This window comes from Salvia hispanica, chromosome 1 (assembly GCF_023119035.1).
Source record: "Salvia hispanica cultivar TCC Black 2014 chromosome 1, UniMelb_Shisp_WGS_1.0, whole genome shotgun sequence".
Lineage (NCBI taxonomy): Eukaryota > Viridiplantae > Streptophyta > Magnoliopsida > Lamiales > Lamiaceae > Salvia > Salvia hispanica.
This window is the reverse complement of record NC_062965.1, coordinates 33,403,878-33,422,154: the sequence shown is the minus strand read 5'-3', so window position 1 is coordinate 33,422,154 and position 18,277 is coordinate 33,403,878. Positions and strand designations below refer to the sequence as shown.

Here is an 18,277-nt window from a genome sequence, read left to right as displayed (position 1 = left end):
GTAAATATGTACTGCAATATGCATGCTGAGATTTAAAAATTATAGTAATAATTGTAACACAATTACACAAATAGTTTTGTGTACCGTACGGACGTGTGCTGCACATTCACCGAATAAAAGATGAAATTTATTGGAAATACTCAAGTGGTTAGCCTTTGCCCATGCTATGAATTGGTCATATAATAAGGAATGTGACGAAAATGTCAAATTAACATACTTCAAATTTCAAGTCTGCGTGCCTTGCCCCTTGGAATGGTTAGCTACGCCACATTAATATTATTCTCCATCAGCATTTATAAGTAGTATTTTAAACTCCTTAACTTTGACTAAAACAATTTTTTTCGAGATGTATGACTAAACAAATTAATTCCATCTATATATAAGTAGTAATTATATACATTCCCAACCACCCTTTGTGGGAGGCGACAGTTGACATTCACCATCATACCATATTAATATATTGGGCTATGGACATCAAGGTTTGATCCTCATAAAATATCTCTGTTTTAAAGCTAGGAGGTTTAAAATATGGCTTAGAAGTCCTTTCGTCTATAATTGGCATTAATGTCCTAGAGTAATATAGAGCTTCTAATTAGAAAAAGAATATATTGGATCTTCCATTTCTGCAATTTTTTTTTTATCTTTATGAGCTATTGAAACTAATTAATGGAGGAAAAATTCGAAAATCTATTGATAGGCTGTGGAAATTCTTAGTTATAGAATTGTAGTCAATGCATGTAAAATAAATTCATTTGCGTGAATTTTCACTGACGAAAAATTGTATCAGTAGTTATTTTCTTGACACGCTATCAATGGCAACAAAATGATGCTATAGAGTGATACAATAAGATGGGATTACTTGTTCAAAGTAAAATTTAGCTGTTACTACTACATTCCATCAACCTGGCCTGAATCACTAATTAATTAATTAATTATGAATTAGTTAGTGACAATTTTATAATTAGAATGTCTTACTTTTAGAAAGAGCACAGAATACATAATATTGACTTCAAATTTAAATATAGCCTAATGGATACTGATTTAGTACTAATAATTACAGTAAAGTCCGTCCCATATTTGGAGTAACATTTAGAATTTACCATATTTGCACATAAAATTTTACCCCATTATTCACTAAAATTACACCCAAATGCCATTATCTATATTAAAATAAATCAAAACAAAAATAAAAAACCAAAAAGTTAAAGAGGGACCCACCATCAACCAACTCACATCATTTATTACACACTCCATCATCTCACTTCATTTATTACCCACTCCATCATCTCATTTCATTTATTACACACTCCACCTCTAACTTTATTAATTACATACTCCACCAATTCCTTAAAATCTGTGTCATAACTAATGGGACGGAGTGAGTACATTTCAACTTTCTGACATATGAATGCAGTCATAAATAATGGAGTCAAGTAATTCGGATTGCAATTCTAATAAAACAAACCCTAATTCAAATTGCATCCCCAAATATGTGCATAGCTGTGTTCGCATGGAAAATCCACCCAATCCACCCCCTCATTTTATTGCTCAACAGAGACGAGTACTACAATCGGTCTGCTCATACCACTTAATTTCCACACATTAATTTCTCTTCTGCTTTCTTCTTCGTTGCTGTTGTAAATTGTGTATATGACAGGCCGACGACGCCGTTGGGGTGGTGGCCGGACGGCTTAATACTCGGCGGAAGAGATGAGCAGGCCGGCGGAACCTGGATGGCTTGCAGCAGGGATGGGAAGCTTGCTTTCCTCACCAACGTCAGGGAAGCCTTATCCCGTTCACAACTCAAAAGCAGAGGAGATCTCCCCGTTCGCTTCTTCACGGTAATTCGATTTAATGATTGTTATGTTCATTTTGCTTGAGCTCGATCACTGTTTAATTGTATAATGAATTTTCAATTGGTAATATGTTAGTGCTATTATTGTGCTAAGACTGCATACTTTTCCAGAGCGGGAAAAGCCCCAAAGAATTTGGTGAGGAGGTGTTGGAAGAAGCTGATGAGTTCAATGGATTCAATCTAATCGTAGCTGATCTTTGCTCAATGAGCATGGTTTATATTACCAATAGGCCTATGGATGGTGGTCTCTCTATGGAAGAAGTTTCTCCAGGTATTCACGTGCTGTCCAATGCAAAGCTCGACACGCCCTGGCCTAAGGTTACATATTCCTTTCTACTCACTGATACTCCACTTTATTTCTTGTTCAATCCCAGGTTTAAATGAATTGCCGTAACTTTATTTATTCCATTAGGTCTGATCATGAAGGAAGAATGGTTTGTATTCAAGAATAAACACTTCATTTTGTTGATCTACCAACTGCAATAACTATGATCTTTGTTTTTTCCACTTGAGACACTCATAAAATCTGTTCGTGGCTGAAAGATCTTACTAATTGTAGCCTTGTTGCCAAGATGTTACAACTGCTGATTGTTTTGCATCTCTGCTTATCTACTGAGACAACACATAAAGCTATTCCTTCACTTGTACATTTCCATTGCATCAGGATTATCAATGCATATTCTCCAATGTGGTAACATGTTTAACATTCTTTGAGCAATGGCTCGCAGGCTCAAAGAGTAAGGCGTTGTTTTGAGGACGTGCTGGGAAAATATTCGGAGGCCGAAATCTCACTAAAAGAGATAACTAAAATGGTAATGAACGACACCACTAAGGACGATAGCGACCTCCCTGGCATTTACTCTCGTGAGTTCGAATACCTCACGAGTTCCATTTTCGTGGAGGCAGACACAGCTTCGGTAATACTTTATGCATATTATTTTGTACTATGATTTTGGACAATATGAATGCATAGTTGATAGCACTCTACTCAATTCACAGGGACGATATGGCACGCGAAGCACTTCCGCAGTGGTTCTAAGAACTGACGGAGCTGTATCCTTCTACGAAACGTACCTAGAAAATGATGCATGGAGGGACCATACAATAAACTTCAGTATTCAAACAGATAAAACTGCACCTTAATTTAGCCAAGCACAAGTTGTCTATATATGATCTTGTTACCCTTCATTTGTACTATAGTTATGGATATGTTTGCCTTTTAATTTCTGTATTTATGTTTTTGTTCTTTAATTGGTAGCATTAAATCTTGTTGTGGGTTGGTAGCTGAGCAGAGAGAAAAAGGAAACAAGAAACCACAAGAAAAGGATTGATACATCATATGCTTATTCAGATAGTAGTAGTACATAAGAAAGCTAGGTAGAGAGATCAGGCTGCGCATGTAGGGCAGGTGCAGCCGGTGCCGCACCTGCAGTGGGCCTTGCCAGTGCCGGTGCCTGTGATTTTGGTGCAGGTGCAGGGGTTGCAGCCACAATGCTCCCCGCACGAGCACTTCTTGTGGTCCACGGTGGAGCCCTCTGCTCCTCCTGTGCAGCTACAAGCCGTCCCACCGGGGCACGGCGACGGGCAACCACAGCTCTCATCGCACACCACACCGCTCCCTTTCATGTCCGCCATATTTTTCAATCCGTTTAGTGCGTGGGATTGATACAGGCATATTATATATATATCCCCTACACCGACTTGTAGTCTGAACGTGGCGAAGCAAACTACACTTGTCGCGAACACTCGATACTTATTCATTCTATCTTTATCTTCATCTTAAATTTGACATGTCAGTCGTGGGCCTGCCGCTTGTTACAAGATTTTGATCCATATGGGTTATTTCTACTTTCTGTTTATAAAAAAAGTTTGTACAAGCAGAAGAAGGCCCAACATTAGTTTTAAACCAGAATCCATATGACTTGATTCTAATTTCTGGTGATTCTGGAGTTTAAATTTTCATTCATTTGTTGTTGGATTAAGTACATGTATTTCTTTCTATAATGGGCATGAACCTAGGATATGAAATTAGGCCATACTTCGACCATGTACTCGTAAAAAACTACTAGTACTTCTAAGTAATAAGCTTTGGCAATCTTCAACCATACACTAAATGAGGGTGTAGAAAACTTCTCCAATTATGATGCTAACCCAAATTTGGTTTGCATTTTGCATTTTGCATTTTGCATTTTCTCTACGGACCAACACTAAATATGAGTATATACGATAGTTACTCTAAGATTTTGTGAAACATACTCAAACATGGTGTAAAGTTTGAGTTTGCAAAAATGAATAGGATAAAATTATGTTTGGATTTAATGTTAATGGTTAGAGATAACAATTTTCCTCTTTAGGTAAAAAACTACTTCATCTGTCCCTAAAAATTTGTCACTTATTTCCATTATCCGTTCCAAAAATTTGTCACATTTCACTTTTACTGTATTTGGTAGAAGACTTACATTCCACTAACTCATTATCGCTCACATTTTATTATAAAACTAATGTATAAAAATAGGATCCACATTCAACTAACCTTTTCAATCCACTTTCAATTAGCACATTTCTTAAAGAGTTATGCTAAATGGCCACATTATGGCCAGCCACACAGGGTTAGTTTAGTCAATTTAAAAATATGCGAAAATTAAAATTACTTAAATGTCCTTCCCTCATTTTTAGTCTTTGTTTCCCTCCAAATCATCATTGATAGATAATTCAGCCTTTTTAAAATTTTAAATTTGAATTAAAGATTTCATTAAATACTACTCGACTTAATAACAAATTGAATTACTATCCTCATTAATTACTACTCCATTTAATAGCAGATTCATTAGTACTCAATAGTGATTGAAAATTAAAGAGAATAAACTCACAAAACCTTTTCTATCCTCATTATTTCTTGTACATGTTAGTAAAAGTACGACGGCTTCTTTCTTAATACTATGAAATTAAATTAGAAATTAACAAAATCTATTTATAAAATTAAAATATATAACTACGAATCTTAGTTGTAACTCTTAAAATAAAATTTTATAATTGTATTAGTGAACTCATTAAAGAAAATCAATCCTATTGGAAATTATAATTGAAGAAATTAATCTACTACTTTTTGTATTTTATTGATTAAATGTAATTGAACAATTAATGTGATTTCTAGATTAAAATGAACAATCCAATAGTGATTAATGTATAACTTCATTCAAATTTAAAAAAATCACTATATTATAGTAGGGTAGTGATAAATTAACAAAAATTGTATACACAAAATTGGACATTTAAGGTATTTTACATTTAAAATGTAATGTATTACATATTTACCCTTTTTGTTGACCATTTAGGAAAGATTAAGTTTCTCATAATCAACATTTATATATTTAAGGAATGATTAGTAATTAATATGTAGATCAACCGTTACATAATAGTATCTCTTTCATTAACAAAATTGAGGATATTTCTTTTCTATTTTATCCAAATTTAAACTCTCCCCTACAAATTATATTCATATGGTTCATGATTTCATGATTTTCGTCGGATGAATATTATGATTAGGAATAAATTAAAATAAATTTAATAAAAAATTACAATACTTTTAGAAAAATATTATAGATTAACATTCTTCAAATTTGCAAAATACAGTACTACTGTAAAAGCATTTGAATTGACTTACAAATGGAGAATTTTATTTGATATTCACACACTAATACAAAAAATTATTTACCGTTTGAGTTTGCTAAAAACTGATAAATACGTACTAATTTTTAATCACTATCTAATAATCATTGACAACAAATTATTTTATCATGAAATAATTTTACAATTTAAAATTACAAAAACAACTATATGCATATATATTCAATTTCTTAATATTATCATTCGATGAAGAAATAATAATCATTCACTATCAGGTTAAGTTGTTACTAAATAATCTTCAAAATTCTAAGTTATAAAACAAATACATGTTTACATACTTAATTTTTTCGTATTATCATCCAACAAAATAACTATAATCATACTCATCCAATTATTTATAATTCCAAATTCTAATTAAGTTATAAAAACGATTACATTTATATATAATTAATTTTTTGTGCTATTATTCAATGAAATAGTCATAGTTATTCACACCCAATTATTTTATTATAAAATAATCTATAAAAATTCTGAATTATAAAAAACGACTACATATATATATATACTTCATTTCTTAGTCATCCAACAAAATAATCATAGTCATTCCTATTCAATTATTTCTTCATTAAATTCTTTAAAATTCTAAGTTAAACGACAACATGTATATATATTTAGTGTTGTCATCCAACGAAATAATCATTATCATTCGCATCTAATTACTTTAATAATATTAAGTAAAATTATAAGTTATGTAAACGTATATATTTAATTTCTTAGTGTCGTCATTCAAGGAAATGATCATAGTTTTTCACATTTCATTATTTTATTAATAAATAATCTTTAAAATTCTAAGTTAATAAAAACAACTACGTATGCATATACTTTATTTCTAAGTGTTATCATTTAATGAAATAATAACGGTCATTCTCATCCAATTATTTTATTATTATATAATTTCTTAGTGTTGTCAAATTAAATAACAATAGTCATTCACATGCAATCGTTTTATTTTTAAATATTTCTTAAAATTCTAAGTTATAAAAAAAACAATGTATGTATACTCAAATTCTTAGTGTTATCATCGTCCAGAGCTTTTGTCCTAGCGGCAAGGAGTTTAGACATCAATGTATGAGGTCCCATTAAACATAAAATGTTATTTTATTATCCACTGAAAATGACACATTTTATAAACCAGAAATAACATCTTCTGTATTTTTTTTTCTCTTTAATTTTAATTTATTCTTTCTTTATTTAACTAAAAAAAACAACAATAGTACTATTAAAATCCTGTGACATTTAATATGATGGAGTGAGATTAATAATCATTCACATCCAATTATTTTGCTATTAAATTACCACTGAAATTTTAAGTTTTATATATAGACGACTGCATGTATATACTTAATTTTCTAATATGATCATTCAGTAAAATAATATCCACGTTCTTTTTAGTCTTTACTATTTTATTTATTTATTTATTTATATATTTAAAATTGACATATAGTAATGTAATATCCAAAGCTACGTTGGGGCTTAGTCCTTTTTTTCTTTTATTTTTTTTCTTAAATTTGTACTAAATGAGATTAATTTAAAATTGTAAAGTAATTTCTTTTTGTTTTCATCATTTTACTGTTAATGCACAAAAAATTACTATAAGTATAAAAATTTTAAGATATGTAATCTTATAATTATGAATTTAACGATAATTTAGTGCTAAATACTATATTCGTTTGTTAAAACATATGCATAAGCAACAATCTTGTCTACCATTAAATTATCTTAATTTATAAAATTTCCATATATAAATGACATCTTCCACATTTTCATATTTTCCATATTTTATAAAAAGGGTAATTTAGTAAGAAAATAATACTTAATAAAAAAATCGGTTTAAATTAAAACCGGTTTAAAATATAAGGGCAAATTGTATATACAATGTTTGTGAATTTATCTTTACCCATTATAGTATTGATATGAATCTAAACACTATATTAAATTGTTCTATTTTTATCTAAAATTCAATTCAATCGAGTAGTATATATTAAAAATCTCAAGTATATCAAATTAATCTACTTGCCTTTTATATTCTAGTTTTAGATGTAATTGGACAATTAAGGTGAATTTAGATTAAACACAATTCAAGTTAATCTCATCACTATTGAATTGTTCAATTGATTATGTTCAATTGAATTGTTTAGTTACATCTTATAATCGATTGAATCTAAACACTATTGAATTGCTTAACTAATTATATGTTCAAATAACTCTAAGTTCAATTGAACTTTTTAGTTACATCTTACAATCAAATGAATCTATCTGAACTACTCAACTGATTCTATGTTCAATTAACTCCTAGTCCAATTGAATTGTTTAGTAGCATCTTTATAACCGAGTGAATTTAAGCACCATTGAAATTTTCAATTAAATATTTGTTCAGTTTACACTTTACACTAAGTTCAATTGAATTATTAATTTAGTTACGTCGTATATTTGAATGAATCTAATCACTTTCGAATTGTTCAATTGATTACGTGCTTAATTACTTATAAGTTTAATTGAATTATTTAGTTATGTAGTGTGTTTACATGGATCTAAGCACTATTGAATTATTCAATTATTTCTAAATTCAATTGAATATTTTGGTTGCATTATATTTAAGTGAATCTAAGCACTACTAAATTATTCAATTATAACTAAATTAATTGAATAGTTTAGTTGCATCTTATATTTAAGCGAAACTAACCACTAAATTTTGTTCATTTCAATATAGCTTCAATTAAATATCAAACTAATCTATATTCGGTTGAGTAATCTGTTATCTTAATTTTTAAATCAATGTGTTTATTTGTTTATATGATTATTATCATTGTTACTTTGTTAATAAATTTTGAATTATTATTATGTCAAATGTTACTGTTTTGTTATTATTTCAGTTACTTGATTGATTTTAATTGATTAATATAAATTCAAAATCCCATCAACCTTCTTAATTTATTAGATTATTATATTGGACCAAATTTATTTAAGGATTATTTGTTGTTTATTTTTATAGCTATTTTTAATTGTAATCGATAATTTTTAAGTAATAAGTATTATGTTGTATTCTGTATTTTTCTTAAAATTTATTACTATTATTTTAAACAAATAAAATGATATATATTACCTTTTGCAAAATTAGACAATTGAGTTGAATTTTAAATTCAATTGAGAATTAAATTTTATTGTTTACATTGTGATTGAGTTACTACTGATTGTATTGATTTAAAATTGTGCTACTAACTAATTAGTAGTACCTCTCACGGGGAGAGAATAGTTTTAAATTTAAATTTGAAATAATATCCTCCTTCTCTCTTGTTAGCATGCTTCATTAATGGCATGATTAATCGTGCTTGATTAAATACAAGCATGTTGCTTTAATTAATTATCTACAACATCTACATTTATCAAGATGAATAAATTTATCAAAATTGAAAATTAGAATTGACCATAAAATCAATTTATTCACACATCCTCCTTGTCTCTTGTTCCAATGCTTTACGCACGCCATATCCATTTTTCTGCAACAACACTTCTTCAAAAACAATCAAAACTCTTTCTATTGATTTATCGAAATTTACAGATAATGCAAAACAATTTCACGAAAAACATTTAAGAAATCCATCGAAATTTTCCAGAAAACCAAAACATCAGCAGCTGCATCGATCGTGAATTTCAACCAAAACGTCAAAGTTATGTAGGGCGACCATGCGCCCAGATACTCAACGACGGCCAGCTTCTCATCATCCTGCTCGACAACTCCTTCAGCTCTAGCTTAAGTAAAAAAATCAACACTTATTTGCTATGCTTCATATCGAACTAAACTCATACGAAAAGTTTAATTTTTGTGTTAATGCTGGCGGGAGAAGAACCGAGACCGCCAATTTCTCTTCCAAATATTGAAAGGATATAAAAGTAAAATCAAGTAATACTAAACCGGAAATTTTAAGTAAATCGGTTTTTTTTGCTATTAAACCAGTTTATGGCTGGCCATAATGTGGTCACATAACATTATTGTTTCTTAAAACACGTGTCAGGTTAAATGGTGACAAATTATTATGGACGAAGTAATACATTTCTTTCACCTCACTTTATTCTCATTTATTTTATTATTTCTTTCTTTCTCCACCTTCTCCACCTAGTAAAAAAGTAATAGCACATCATTTTATTTAAATTTTGAATCCAAATTATAAACACACTTATGACAAGACGAGGAGGGACAATAAAACAAAGATAATACATTCAATTAATGTTAAGTGCTTTTGTGTGCCACATCGCACCCACATGTCTGGCTGAACTGCACATGCTCTCATAAACTCTCTTGAAGCAAAATAATGGATGTCCATTTCAAAGGGTCTACAGAGCTGGAGATTTGAAATTCTTACATCTTGTACAGATACTACATTGGAGATTAGAAATCTTTACATCTCGTACAAAGACTACGTTGCTTCATCACATGGTCCTAATCCTGTTGGTATAGCACTTTCGACTATGAGGTTCAATCATTAAACAAAGGGATCAAAATTTCTTGCTCAGAAATAAAAAACTAAAAATAACATTCTATACTGAATCGACACGTTTCCGTTTTGCAGATGTATCTTGGTGATCGTCTTTGAATGTCCAACCAGGAAAATCCAACTCCGAAAACAGACATGCAGGAGTCGTTTTGTAGAATGCCAACGGCACCTGTTTGACCCTTCGCCTAATCTGTAAGGTTTCCAAAACAATTACTAATAATGTCTTTACACCAAAGAATATCAAATAACTCCCCCAAGTGATTCAGAAGATCTTGTGAAGCGGATTGATTAATTACCTCATCACCAAATATGGTTGCATATGATCCCGAACTAAAATCGCTTACTGCAATTTCAGGAATTCTGCTTCTTACAGCCAAATCATTCAACACAGACAAAGCGAATCTGGTCACATGAGACGAATACATAAGTCAACAGTAGCAAGAAAGTTGAAGACATGGCCAGGATACAGGCAGTAGCAATAGACAGAAAACAGTGAATTTAGCGCATACCTTGAGACCGGAGGGCTGTAATGATGTCGAAGAGTGTCAATCTCCCAGAGAGAGCTTCCTGCTCAGTCATTGCCAAAATTATGCATATCAGTTTTCTATTAATAACATAATCAGCTACAAGCGAAATGAAGTACAATTCAGTTCACATCCTCGAAAGGTTTGCTTCAGGGAATAAGCATTACATGGACATTTAGATTAGTGATGAGACCTGATTTGCATACCATTGCAGACTTGAACTGTAAAAGATTTGTAGTGATGTCACTAGTTTCTATATCATAAATTTGATCATCTTTAGCTTTAGATTTAATCCATTTCCAAAAATTCATGTCATTCTAGAAGATGACTAAGTTAAAAATTCATGGCAACATAACCCAGCATGAAAAGTGCAACCACCTTGGATATATCGCAGCATCAGAAAGGGTGGTATTAAAATTTTGTTTTTATTATTCTTATGATGTTGGGATTTTATGTATTTAGATGGGTGGGATGAGGGCTTGGGTTTTCTTTTTTCCTTTTCTCCCTTGCTGGGGGATAAGATAAGATTGTATCGCAGCTGTTGAGAACTATGTAAAAAAATCAGAATCCCTAACTCATAGTCTCTGAACAAAAGAGAGACAGAATTTCATTCAACAAATGATAATTAGACCAGAAATAAAGAATAGCAATGAGATGAAGAGGAAATAACAGCAGGCATATGTGGCAGTAATGTATATATACAAGCAACACAAATAAAATAGAAGAAAGCTTACTGATAGCATTGGTATTTTTGGGATCATTTTCTTCATTTTTGAAGTGATCAATTCCTGGTTTCTCTTCAAACAAATCTTTGTTCGCGCCATCAGTACTGTTTTTATCTTCGGAAGTATCTATTGCAGTATCCAGACCCATTTCCTACACAGTGGGTATATTATGCATCACTAAGTCATGTCAATAAATCTATGGAATGCACAAGAACGGGCTACACTGGACAATTCTCTGCTCTTTGCAAGAGTCTAGACATGAGGATGGATTGTAAGGTCAGTATCCTATCATACAAACATGATTGATAGACTAATTACATACTCTAGCAGTCGAAAGCTTTTACAGGTAGTTGAATATTTCCAGAATTACTGTCTTCATGTCATGGAATGCATACAAATGTATGTATATTTTAAAACTGCTTAGTACAAAGTTTTACAGGTTTCTGGCCTGTTCATTCAGAGAAGCTATCATAGAGTGCACAACGGATATTGGCTTTCATGGAAAAAGGGTAAAAATTACACAAAGTAGAGATCTCCACTGATATAATCCAAAAAATGGGTAAACAAAAGGAAAACATGATTGCTCTTACCCTGTGCACCAGAAAATTAATTGAAGGATGCCTTTGTAGAAGGTTGTGAACCAAAGCAATGATGACAAGTGCTCCTGAAGGAGGAGCAAACAGTGCTAGTCTACTCAATTTCTTGCAGAAAGCAGCAGCAAGATATGCTGGAAGCAGTGATGATTTCAAGCACGAGTCCAACAGCTGAGGATAACATATTACAAAAATATGAAATTAGCACTATGGAGCTGTCTGATAAAGAACAACTATTTATAAAGAGTACAAAGGCATTAATCTTTTCCACACTGTGCATCAGGCATATTTTAAGCACACATGCAGTGATAGGAACAGTTACATTTTTTCACCATAAATTAGAAAAACAGTACAAATAGAAGAAATTAAATAAAGTTCTGCTGAGTTTTTACAGCCTTACGGCTTTTAAAGTAAATTCATGAATTCTCAAACAATTCGCTAAATTGTTTTTTTTATCAAAATCCCACCATCCAGACAGTACAAACCATTCTTTACTTTTGATAGTAAAATGGCAATGATCCAAGTGAAAGTATGTGTACCTACTACCTAGTTCAAAAGACTTGGACAATTCATCCATGTACCACATTCTAGGGGTCCTTACATATGCCATGGAGATTTTCATTCCCGTTGTGCAGTCCATGTCGGTTAAAAATGAATTCGCTAAGTTCTTGAATACAGAAATTCTTAAAAGGATTGGCAGAATAGTCAAAGAGGTTACATAATCACCTTTACATAGTTTTTGCTCATCATTACCATGGACTAAAAGCCATTTTGGTTGGTCACCTCAGCTACATTATCAGGGGACTATTGTATAAACTAAGTGTTTAATCCAAACATCCTAAATAGTTTCGCAAGGTATTTTAGTAAGATGAACAAAATTATAAAGACAAGGAAGAAAAGGGCAGTAGCTTTGAAAAATTGCAAGTATTAGCATATCAACATTTGATATCTCATATACATGCCTACAACCATTCCTCTTCAACATCTCTAAAGATGAGTACAACTTGGCCATAACTACTCTCGAAGTCAAGTTCAACAACCAGCAGTAGCTAGCTTAAAAGATCCACATAAAATAAAATACAAATTCAATGAGATTGTATATCACTTACCTGGAAAAATTTTGATCTATGTTTTGCCATAAACACTGAGGGCTCCAACAGAGCATAAAGTTTATTATAGAAGTTGGGGTACTCAAGGCCATGCTGTGTCATCAGTATAAACAGGCTGCTGAGAGCCATGACACTCACAACACCACCTATGTCATAGGATCGTGTCAAGAAATCACTGCAGATGAACAACACCACAATATCCATTAAGTATGAGAAATTTTGATTAGACAAAACCAGACAAAGGTTAGTGCAATTTACCATAGCATGATTGGGTTTGAGAGGTGAGAAATGACAGATTGGTGAAGTGTTACAAGAACCTGTACATGAAGTAAATATATAAGTTATCCATTTAAAAAGTAAAAACAAAGAAAATAGCATAGACAACTGTCATGACCAACCCAAATATTGACTTTTCTAGATATCATGGGAAAGGAGATGAAGTATACAGATTTGGTGGAATTCAGGTCTTAATGTGTTATGTAATGAATTTATAATATAAAAAATGTACGAAAATAAATAGACAAAATAGGTTAAAATTTAAAACGATATTCATAGAAGGATGTTACTTATTGATAAAACTCATTGAGCATCAATGCATCTTATAAACCAAAATGGTAAAGAGAAATGTATTTGAGATTAAATATTAAAATGAAAGAATTCAATGTAGAGCAGTTCATGGACCCTATGACATTCATACTTAACCTTACCTCTTTGTAAACATCAAGAGGAAGAGGCAAACTGAGGAATGAAATCCATGCTTTAGTAAACTTCAGTTTCATTTTCTTTGCAACATTTTTGGAAGATAAAACCTGTGAAGTTCCAATATTGGGGATGCTTAGTAGGGAGAAGCAAAACATACTAGTAAAGATCATAACCACTGTTCTAAAATTCATCCGGAGAACTTACCTTGTCATTGTTTTTCCCAAGTAAAGTTCCTGCTATATGCAGAGAAAAGGAAACAACACTGTTGTTAGCAAAATGTTCATTAAGATGATTAAGATGCATTGGAAACTTGCAAGTAACTGAAGTGCTTGCAGAGCTTAAATATGTGCGAAGTGCACCATGTTCAAAAAGTAAAATGCGTTCAATGCTTCTCCTTGATAACAACTCAAATTATCATTAGGAATGTCAAAACCAACAAAATGGGGCAAGTACTAACATAAAAATATCAAAATCTGTTAACTTAACAAGATATTTGCCACAACAATCTTTGTTGGATAGTGAACTGTTACAACCAAATCGGCATATTTTATCTAATAGCCTGGTGATTGTTCCAGCTTATCAACAGAAGAAGAGGAGTGATCTATTTACTCTCTTGCATCCTCATAGTGTTTCCGTGCAGTCAGAAAGAAGAAATGGCCACCTCAATTCTTAAATCAGAATAAAGAAATCAATGGAAGTAGAGAAATGTTTACCATCAATTCAAATGCCAATTTAATCAAAAGTCGTATAGTAAAATACTACGATGCATCAACCACAAAGCTCAAATGACATGATAAATTAGCAATGGGAATGCCATAAAACTACCTGAATCGTTCCACATCTCTAACTTCTCCTGTACAGCTTCCAACGGTTGGATGCAGGCTAATAACTTATACATCTTTTGAATGGAAAGCTCGATGCTACATATACAACAGGAAAATAAGTATAAGCACATAAAGAGTTAGAATATATGAAAATAGAGAAAATGTATCACCAAACACCACCTCTCAGCTATCATATATCTTAATCTAACAGGTGATAAATTTCCTTTATTTTCCAGGAGTGTTCTTTAACTGAAATGTACAACTCTTTATATGTATAAAGTATCAGTGACCTTGAGAAAATTAATCTTGCAGCATATGCAATTCCTGCATGCAATGGATTTTCCACGGGTACAGAACCAAAATTGAAGAGAGTTTTAGCACATTAACACTTGCTTAAAAGGAGGAGAAACCAGGTTCTATCTTGATTGACAATATTTAATGCTAATTGGTGCATGAGCTATGTGCTGCATGGGCATGTTCTTTGTTACTTATAATTAGCACCTCTTCACTCCGGCCATGGTTGTAATGAGATATGTGGGGGGCAAATATTGTTACTTATAATTACCCTCACTTGACTATTGTTTGAGCATTTTCTACCAAATTATAACAACTTGTGGAAAGGGAAATATCTACAATAGTAATGCTGAGCTTTACATAAGTAAACAACTATATGTTCTATAGAACTGTTCAATCAATGTTGAATATATACTACTCCCTCTGTCCCAGCCTAGTGAGACGTTTTCGTTTTTGATATGTTCCAACCTAAGTGAGATGTTTCCTCTTTTAGCAATAATTAGCTTTATCTTCTTATCTGTCTTACTTTATCCTCTCTCCTACTCAATTCTTTCTCTCTATTTCTTACTTTATTCTCTCTCTTACTTTACTATCAATAACTTAATTAACTAAACAACACCACCTAAATTCCATCCAATGCCAAAATAGAAATGTCTCAATTAGGCTGGGACGGAGGGAGTATACTTTACCAATTCCAGTCATTTCAGACAACAACTTCCATGAGAAAACATTCACTAACCTTGGTCTTGAAAGCAAATCATTCGCATCTTGGCTTGCTTCTTTGTTTTCTGTCACGGAGAACACAATTTTATTAACCGAGAAACAAATATGGCTCTATTAAGGACATATGATATCACTTGTTCTATGCCCATTGATGAGCATCATAATAGTATAAAGAGAACGGACCTTCTTTCTCCAAAGTCCGAGCCAGCTTTTCAAAGGAACTGCAAGTATAGAGCCTGTACAGTACAATTTTACTACGAAATGAGGTTCGGCAGAAAGTATGTTCACAGGAGGGGAGGAGAGAAAATGCTCCTAAAAATAGGTGCAACACTTTGAGCAATAACGAAATCACAGGATTAAAAATGTGGAACTTCTTCGGCAGTCAGTATAGTGTAAAACAGAATTTCAAACGTGATCATTGATAGCATTACATCTTACTTTTAATGTTCATCGAGTGCAATTGGTCGAAAGATGTGCTCGAGAAATTTGGAACTTACCTAACATCAACGTAATTGAAATACTTCTCTGATAGCATATCCAGTACAATGTCATCAACACCCAGTTCAGACCGAACCTTCAAGGATAAGACCATTCAAAAGTAGATATGAATCAACAACCAAGAACTTAATATGAATTTCAGATGGATGACAGAAGATTATGAAAAAGAAAACAACCACAAATAGGAAAGAATATGAAACCAAACTTACAATAGCACGGAGAAGCTTGTGATAAATAGCAGTATTGAACTTTCCCGCATTGCCGACTTTCACAAATTCCATTATTGAATCAAGCACAACTTCCTGCATAAAAGAGATAATCAGTCACTGATAAAGTCTAGGAAAATAAAAAATTGATGAGTAATTGTACCCGAAGAGCACCGTCGGATTGGGAGGAGACGACGAGATCAATGAGGGAGTGCGTGAGCTCGTCGAACTTGGAGCGAAGCCACGTGAGGTAAATGAATTCAGGGTCGGGGTTGGGGTCGGAATCGGGATGCCTGGACGAGGAAGAAGGGAGCTTGGGGATGAGAGGAGTAAAGAAGGATTGGAGAGAAAGGAGAGATTCGAGGGCGTATTGTGGCGGGGAGTTGGGGTTGATGAAGGTTAGGAGAAGGGGGAGGTTATTGACGTGAGCTCTAGAGGTCAGCAGCTGCTGTCCCATGGTTTTCAACTCGGATAGACTATGCTTATTTCTCTTCTTTTGCTTCTTCTTCTCCGATGCGACGGACGCCATGGCTGCTGCCGGTTGGAAACTGGTACTGAGGCGACAGAGATGAATGGGTTTATGGGTTTAGGGATTCGAATCTATGTAGGAAATAGGGCTTTGTCCTTTTGTGTTGTTTACTTTATTTTGTATCCATTTTCTATCAGGCCCAAATTACATTTTGGGCTGATTTAATCTTCTGACCCCAAAATAATTAGTTCGATTCTAATTTATTGGACCCAAATTACACACTCCAATGTTGAGAGTAGTAAAAAAAATGTGTTTAAAAATATTGAATTTGAATTGAACAAAATATGAAAATGAGTCCTTTTTAGAAACTATGAACATAAGTCCTTTTTAATAACTCTTGAAAAATATGGCATACTAAAATTATTATACTCGTACTACATATTTTTATCCACTAGCATAGGCTAAAACTAATGGAGTACGATTATCATCAAAGTTTCAAGTTACTAGCATCAGTCACCACTCTTTTTTGCCTTTGCACCGATGGCGAAGAACTCTAGAATGACTTCAAGTGTACAAAAGCCCAAGATATTATGTTCGTCAGCACGTAGATGCTGAAACAACCCGTGAACCCAATGGAGGAGAGCATCAACGACAATGTGTAGGTGACTATGTTGTTGCACAGCTAAAACGTGAGGGCACAGATTGGCATGCAGATGGCCCGGACCTTTGTTGGAAATATCTCTGAGCACACAATGTTTGGGATTGGCCCGTATCCCATGGCAAAGAAGCTGCTGAAGAAAAGCACCCTGGCTGTTGACACGGCCGCCGTCTTAATCATCTCGCTCACCTGCACAACTCTTACCACTTACAAGGGTCACATGGGATGCTGTTACCACTGGATTCGTCATCACTTACCTGAACGACATAAACAAGCTATTGGAGGTTTGCACAGATAAATTAACAGTTAGAAAGCTTCCCACTTGACAATAGCTTCCTATGACATGAAAAAGGCATCTTATTATTTCAGTACTCCACATAACTTTTATTTTGCAATCTTACGCATAGAAAAAAATGACTAGGTGAAAATTGTTACATTCATAGTAGATGGCAGAGAATTGTGTCTGACACAATGAGTCAATGACACATATGACACGGACCCGCATCAGTCAGGCGCCGTTGGCGAGGAGTTGAGCGATCAGCCGGAGAGAGGGCGCGAGGAAAGTCGCGGCCTACCGGAGATGCCGCCGTCGATCGCGACAACGAAAGGGAAGAGGAACGTTCGCCCACCTGAAAGATTGGGAGAATACGTTCCCAAATAGATATCGAGTCTTTTCAATTATTTTGAGTCTTTTTATTATTTTTGCTTTTGTTTCTTTCCTTTTGAATATTAGTATTTTTGGTATTTATTTTTGGATAAGTGTCGAGCGAAGTTATAAGCTCCGTTTTGGGTTTTCTTTTTTGATTCTTTCCCGAGATGAATAGGATTAGGTCGAATCAACCCTAGGGTCCTTAGTCTATAAATAGGGCATTTGTTCGTACTTCACGATTATGAATAAAATTAACAATTGCCCACAA

The 18,277-nt window shown here is 33.1% G+C and overlaps 2 protein-coding genes across 3 annotated transcripts; one reads left to right on the top strand and one right to left on the bottom strand.

The window, feature by feature from the left end:
• Positions 1–1,431: 1,431 nt before the first annotated feature.
• LOC125201613 (transport and Golgi organization 2 homolog) lies at positions 1,432–3,078 on the top strand. The gene is made up of 5 exons (XM_048099797.1): positions 1,432–1,573; positions 1,658–1,841; positions 1,967–2,173; positions 2,584–2,772; positions 2,855–3,078. The coding sequence occupies exons 1-5, from the start codon at positions 1,491–1,493 to the stop codon at positions 2,996–2,998; spliced, it is 807 nt and encodes a 268-aa protein (XP_047955754.1). The 5' UTR covers positions 1,432–1,490; the 3' UTR covers positions 2,999–3,078.
• Positions 3,079–9,741: 6,663 nt separating this feature from the next.
• On the bottom strand, positions 9,742–16,820 carry LOC125201662 (protein NUCLEOLAR COMPLEX ASSOCIATED 4-like). 2 transcript variants are annotated; one of them, XM_048099867.1, is made up of 15 exons: positions 16,397–16,820; positions 16,237–16,329; positions 16,027–16,103; positions 15,713–15,765; positions 15,546–15,594; positions 14,514–14,608; positions 13,893–13,924; positions 13,694–13,795; positions 13,245–13,303; positions 12,987–13,161; positions 11,875–12,048; positions 11,294–11,435; positions 10,545–10,602; positions 10,332–10,437; positions 9,742–10,225 (listed from the first exon to the last, which is right to left on the bottom strand). In XM_048099867.1, exons 1-15 carry the CDS (start codon positions 16,760–16,762, stop codon positions 10,079–10,081), a joined length of 1,728 nt encoding a protein of 575 aa, XP_047955824.1. In that variant the 5' UTR covers positions 16,763–16,820; the 3' UTR covers positions 9,742–10,078. The 2 variants fall into 2 exon arrangements, with proteins under 2 accessions (XP_047955824.1, XP_047955826.1); XM_048099869.1 differs by having other exon boundaries at positions 13,893–13,921.
• Between the last annotated feature and the right edge of the window lie 1,457 nt (positions 16,821–18,277).

Bases quoted from the DNA above. Each gene is read 5' to 3' on its own strand.
- LOC125201613 (XM_048099797.1), top strand. From the start codon at position 1,491: ATGTGCATAGCTGTGTTCGCATGGAAAATCCACCCAATCCACCCCCTC. The intron at 1,574-1,657 runs GTCTGCTCATAC...TGTATATGACAG, and splicing joins AGAGACGAGTACTACAATCG to GCCGACGACGCCGTTGGGGT. The intron at 2,773-2,854 runs GTAATACTTTAT...CTCAATTCACAG, and splicing joins TGGAGGCAGACACAGCTTCG to GGACGATATGGCACGCGAAG.
- LOC125201662 (XM_048099867.1), bottom strand. From the start codon at position 16,762: ATGGCGTCCGTCGCATCGGAGAAGAAGAAGCAAAAGAAGAGAAATAAG. The intron at 13,925-14,513 runs GTAGTTTTATGG...CTCTGCATATAG, and splicing joins AGAGATGTGGAACGATTCAG to CAGGAACTTTACTTGGGAAA. The intron at 10,438-10,544 runs GTATGCGCTAAA...TCATGTGACCAG, and splicing joins TACAGCCCTCCGGTCTCAAG to ATTCGCTTTGTCTGTGTTGA.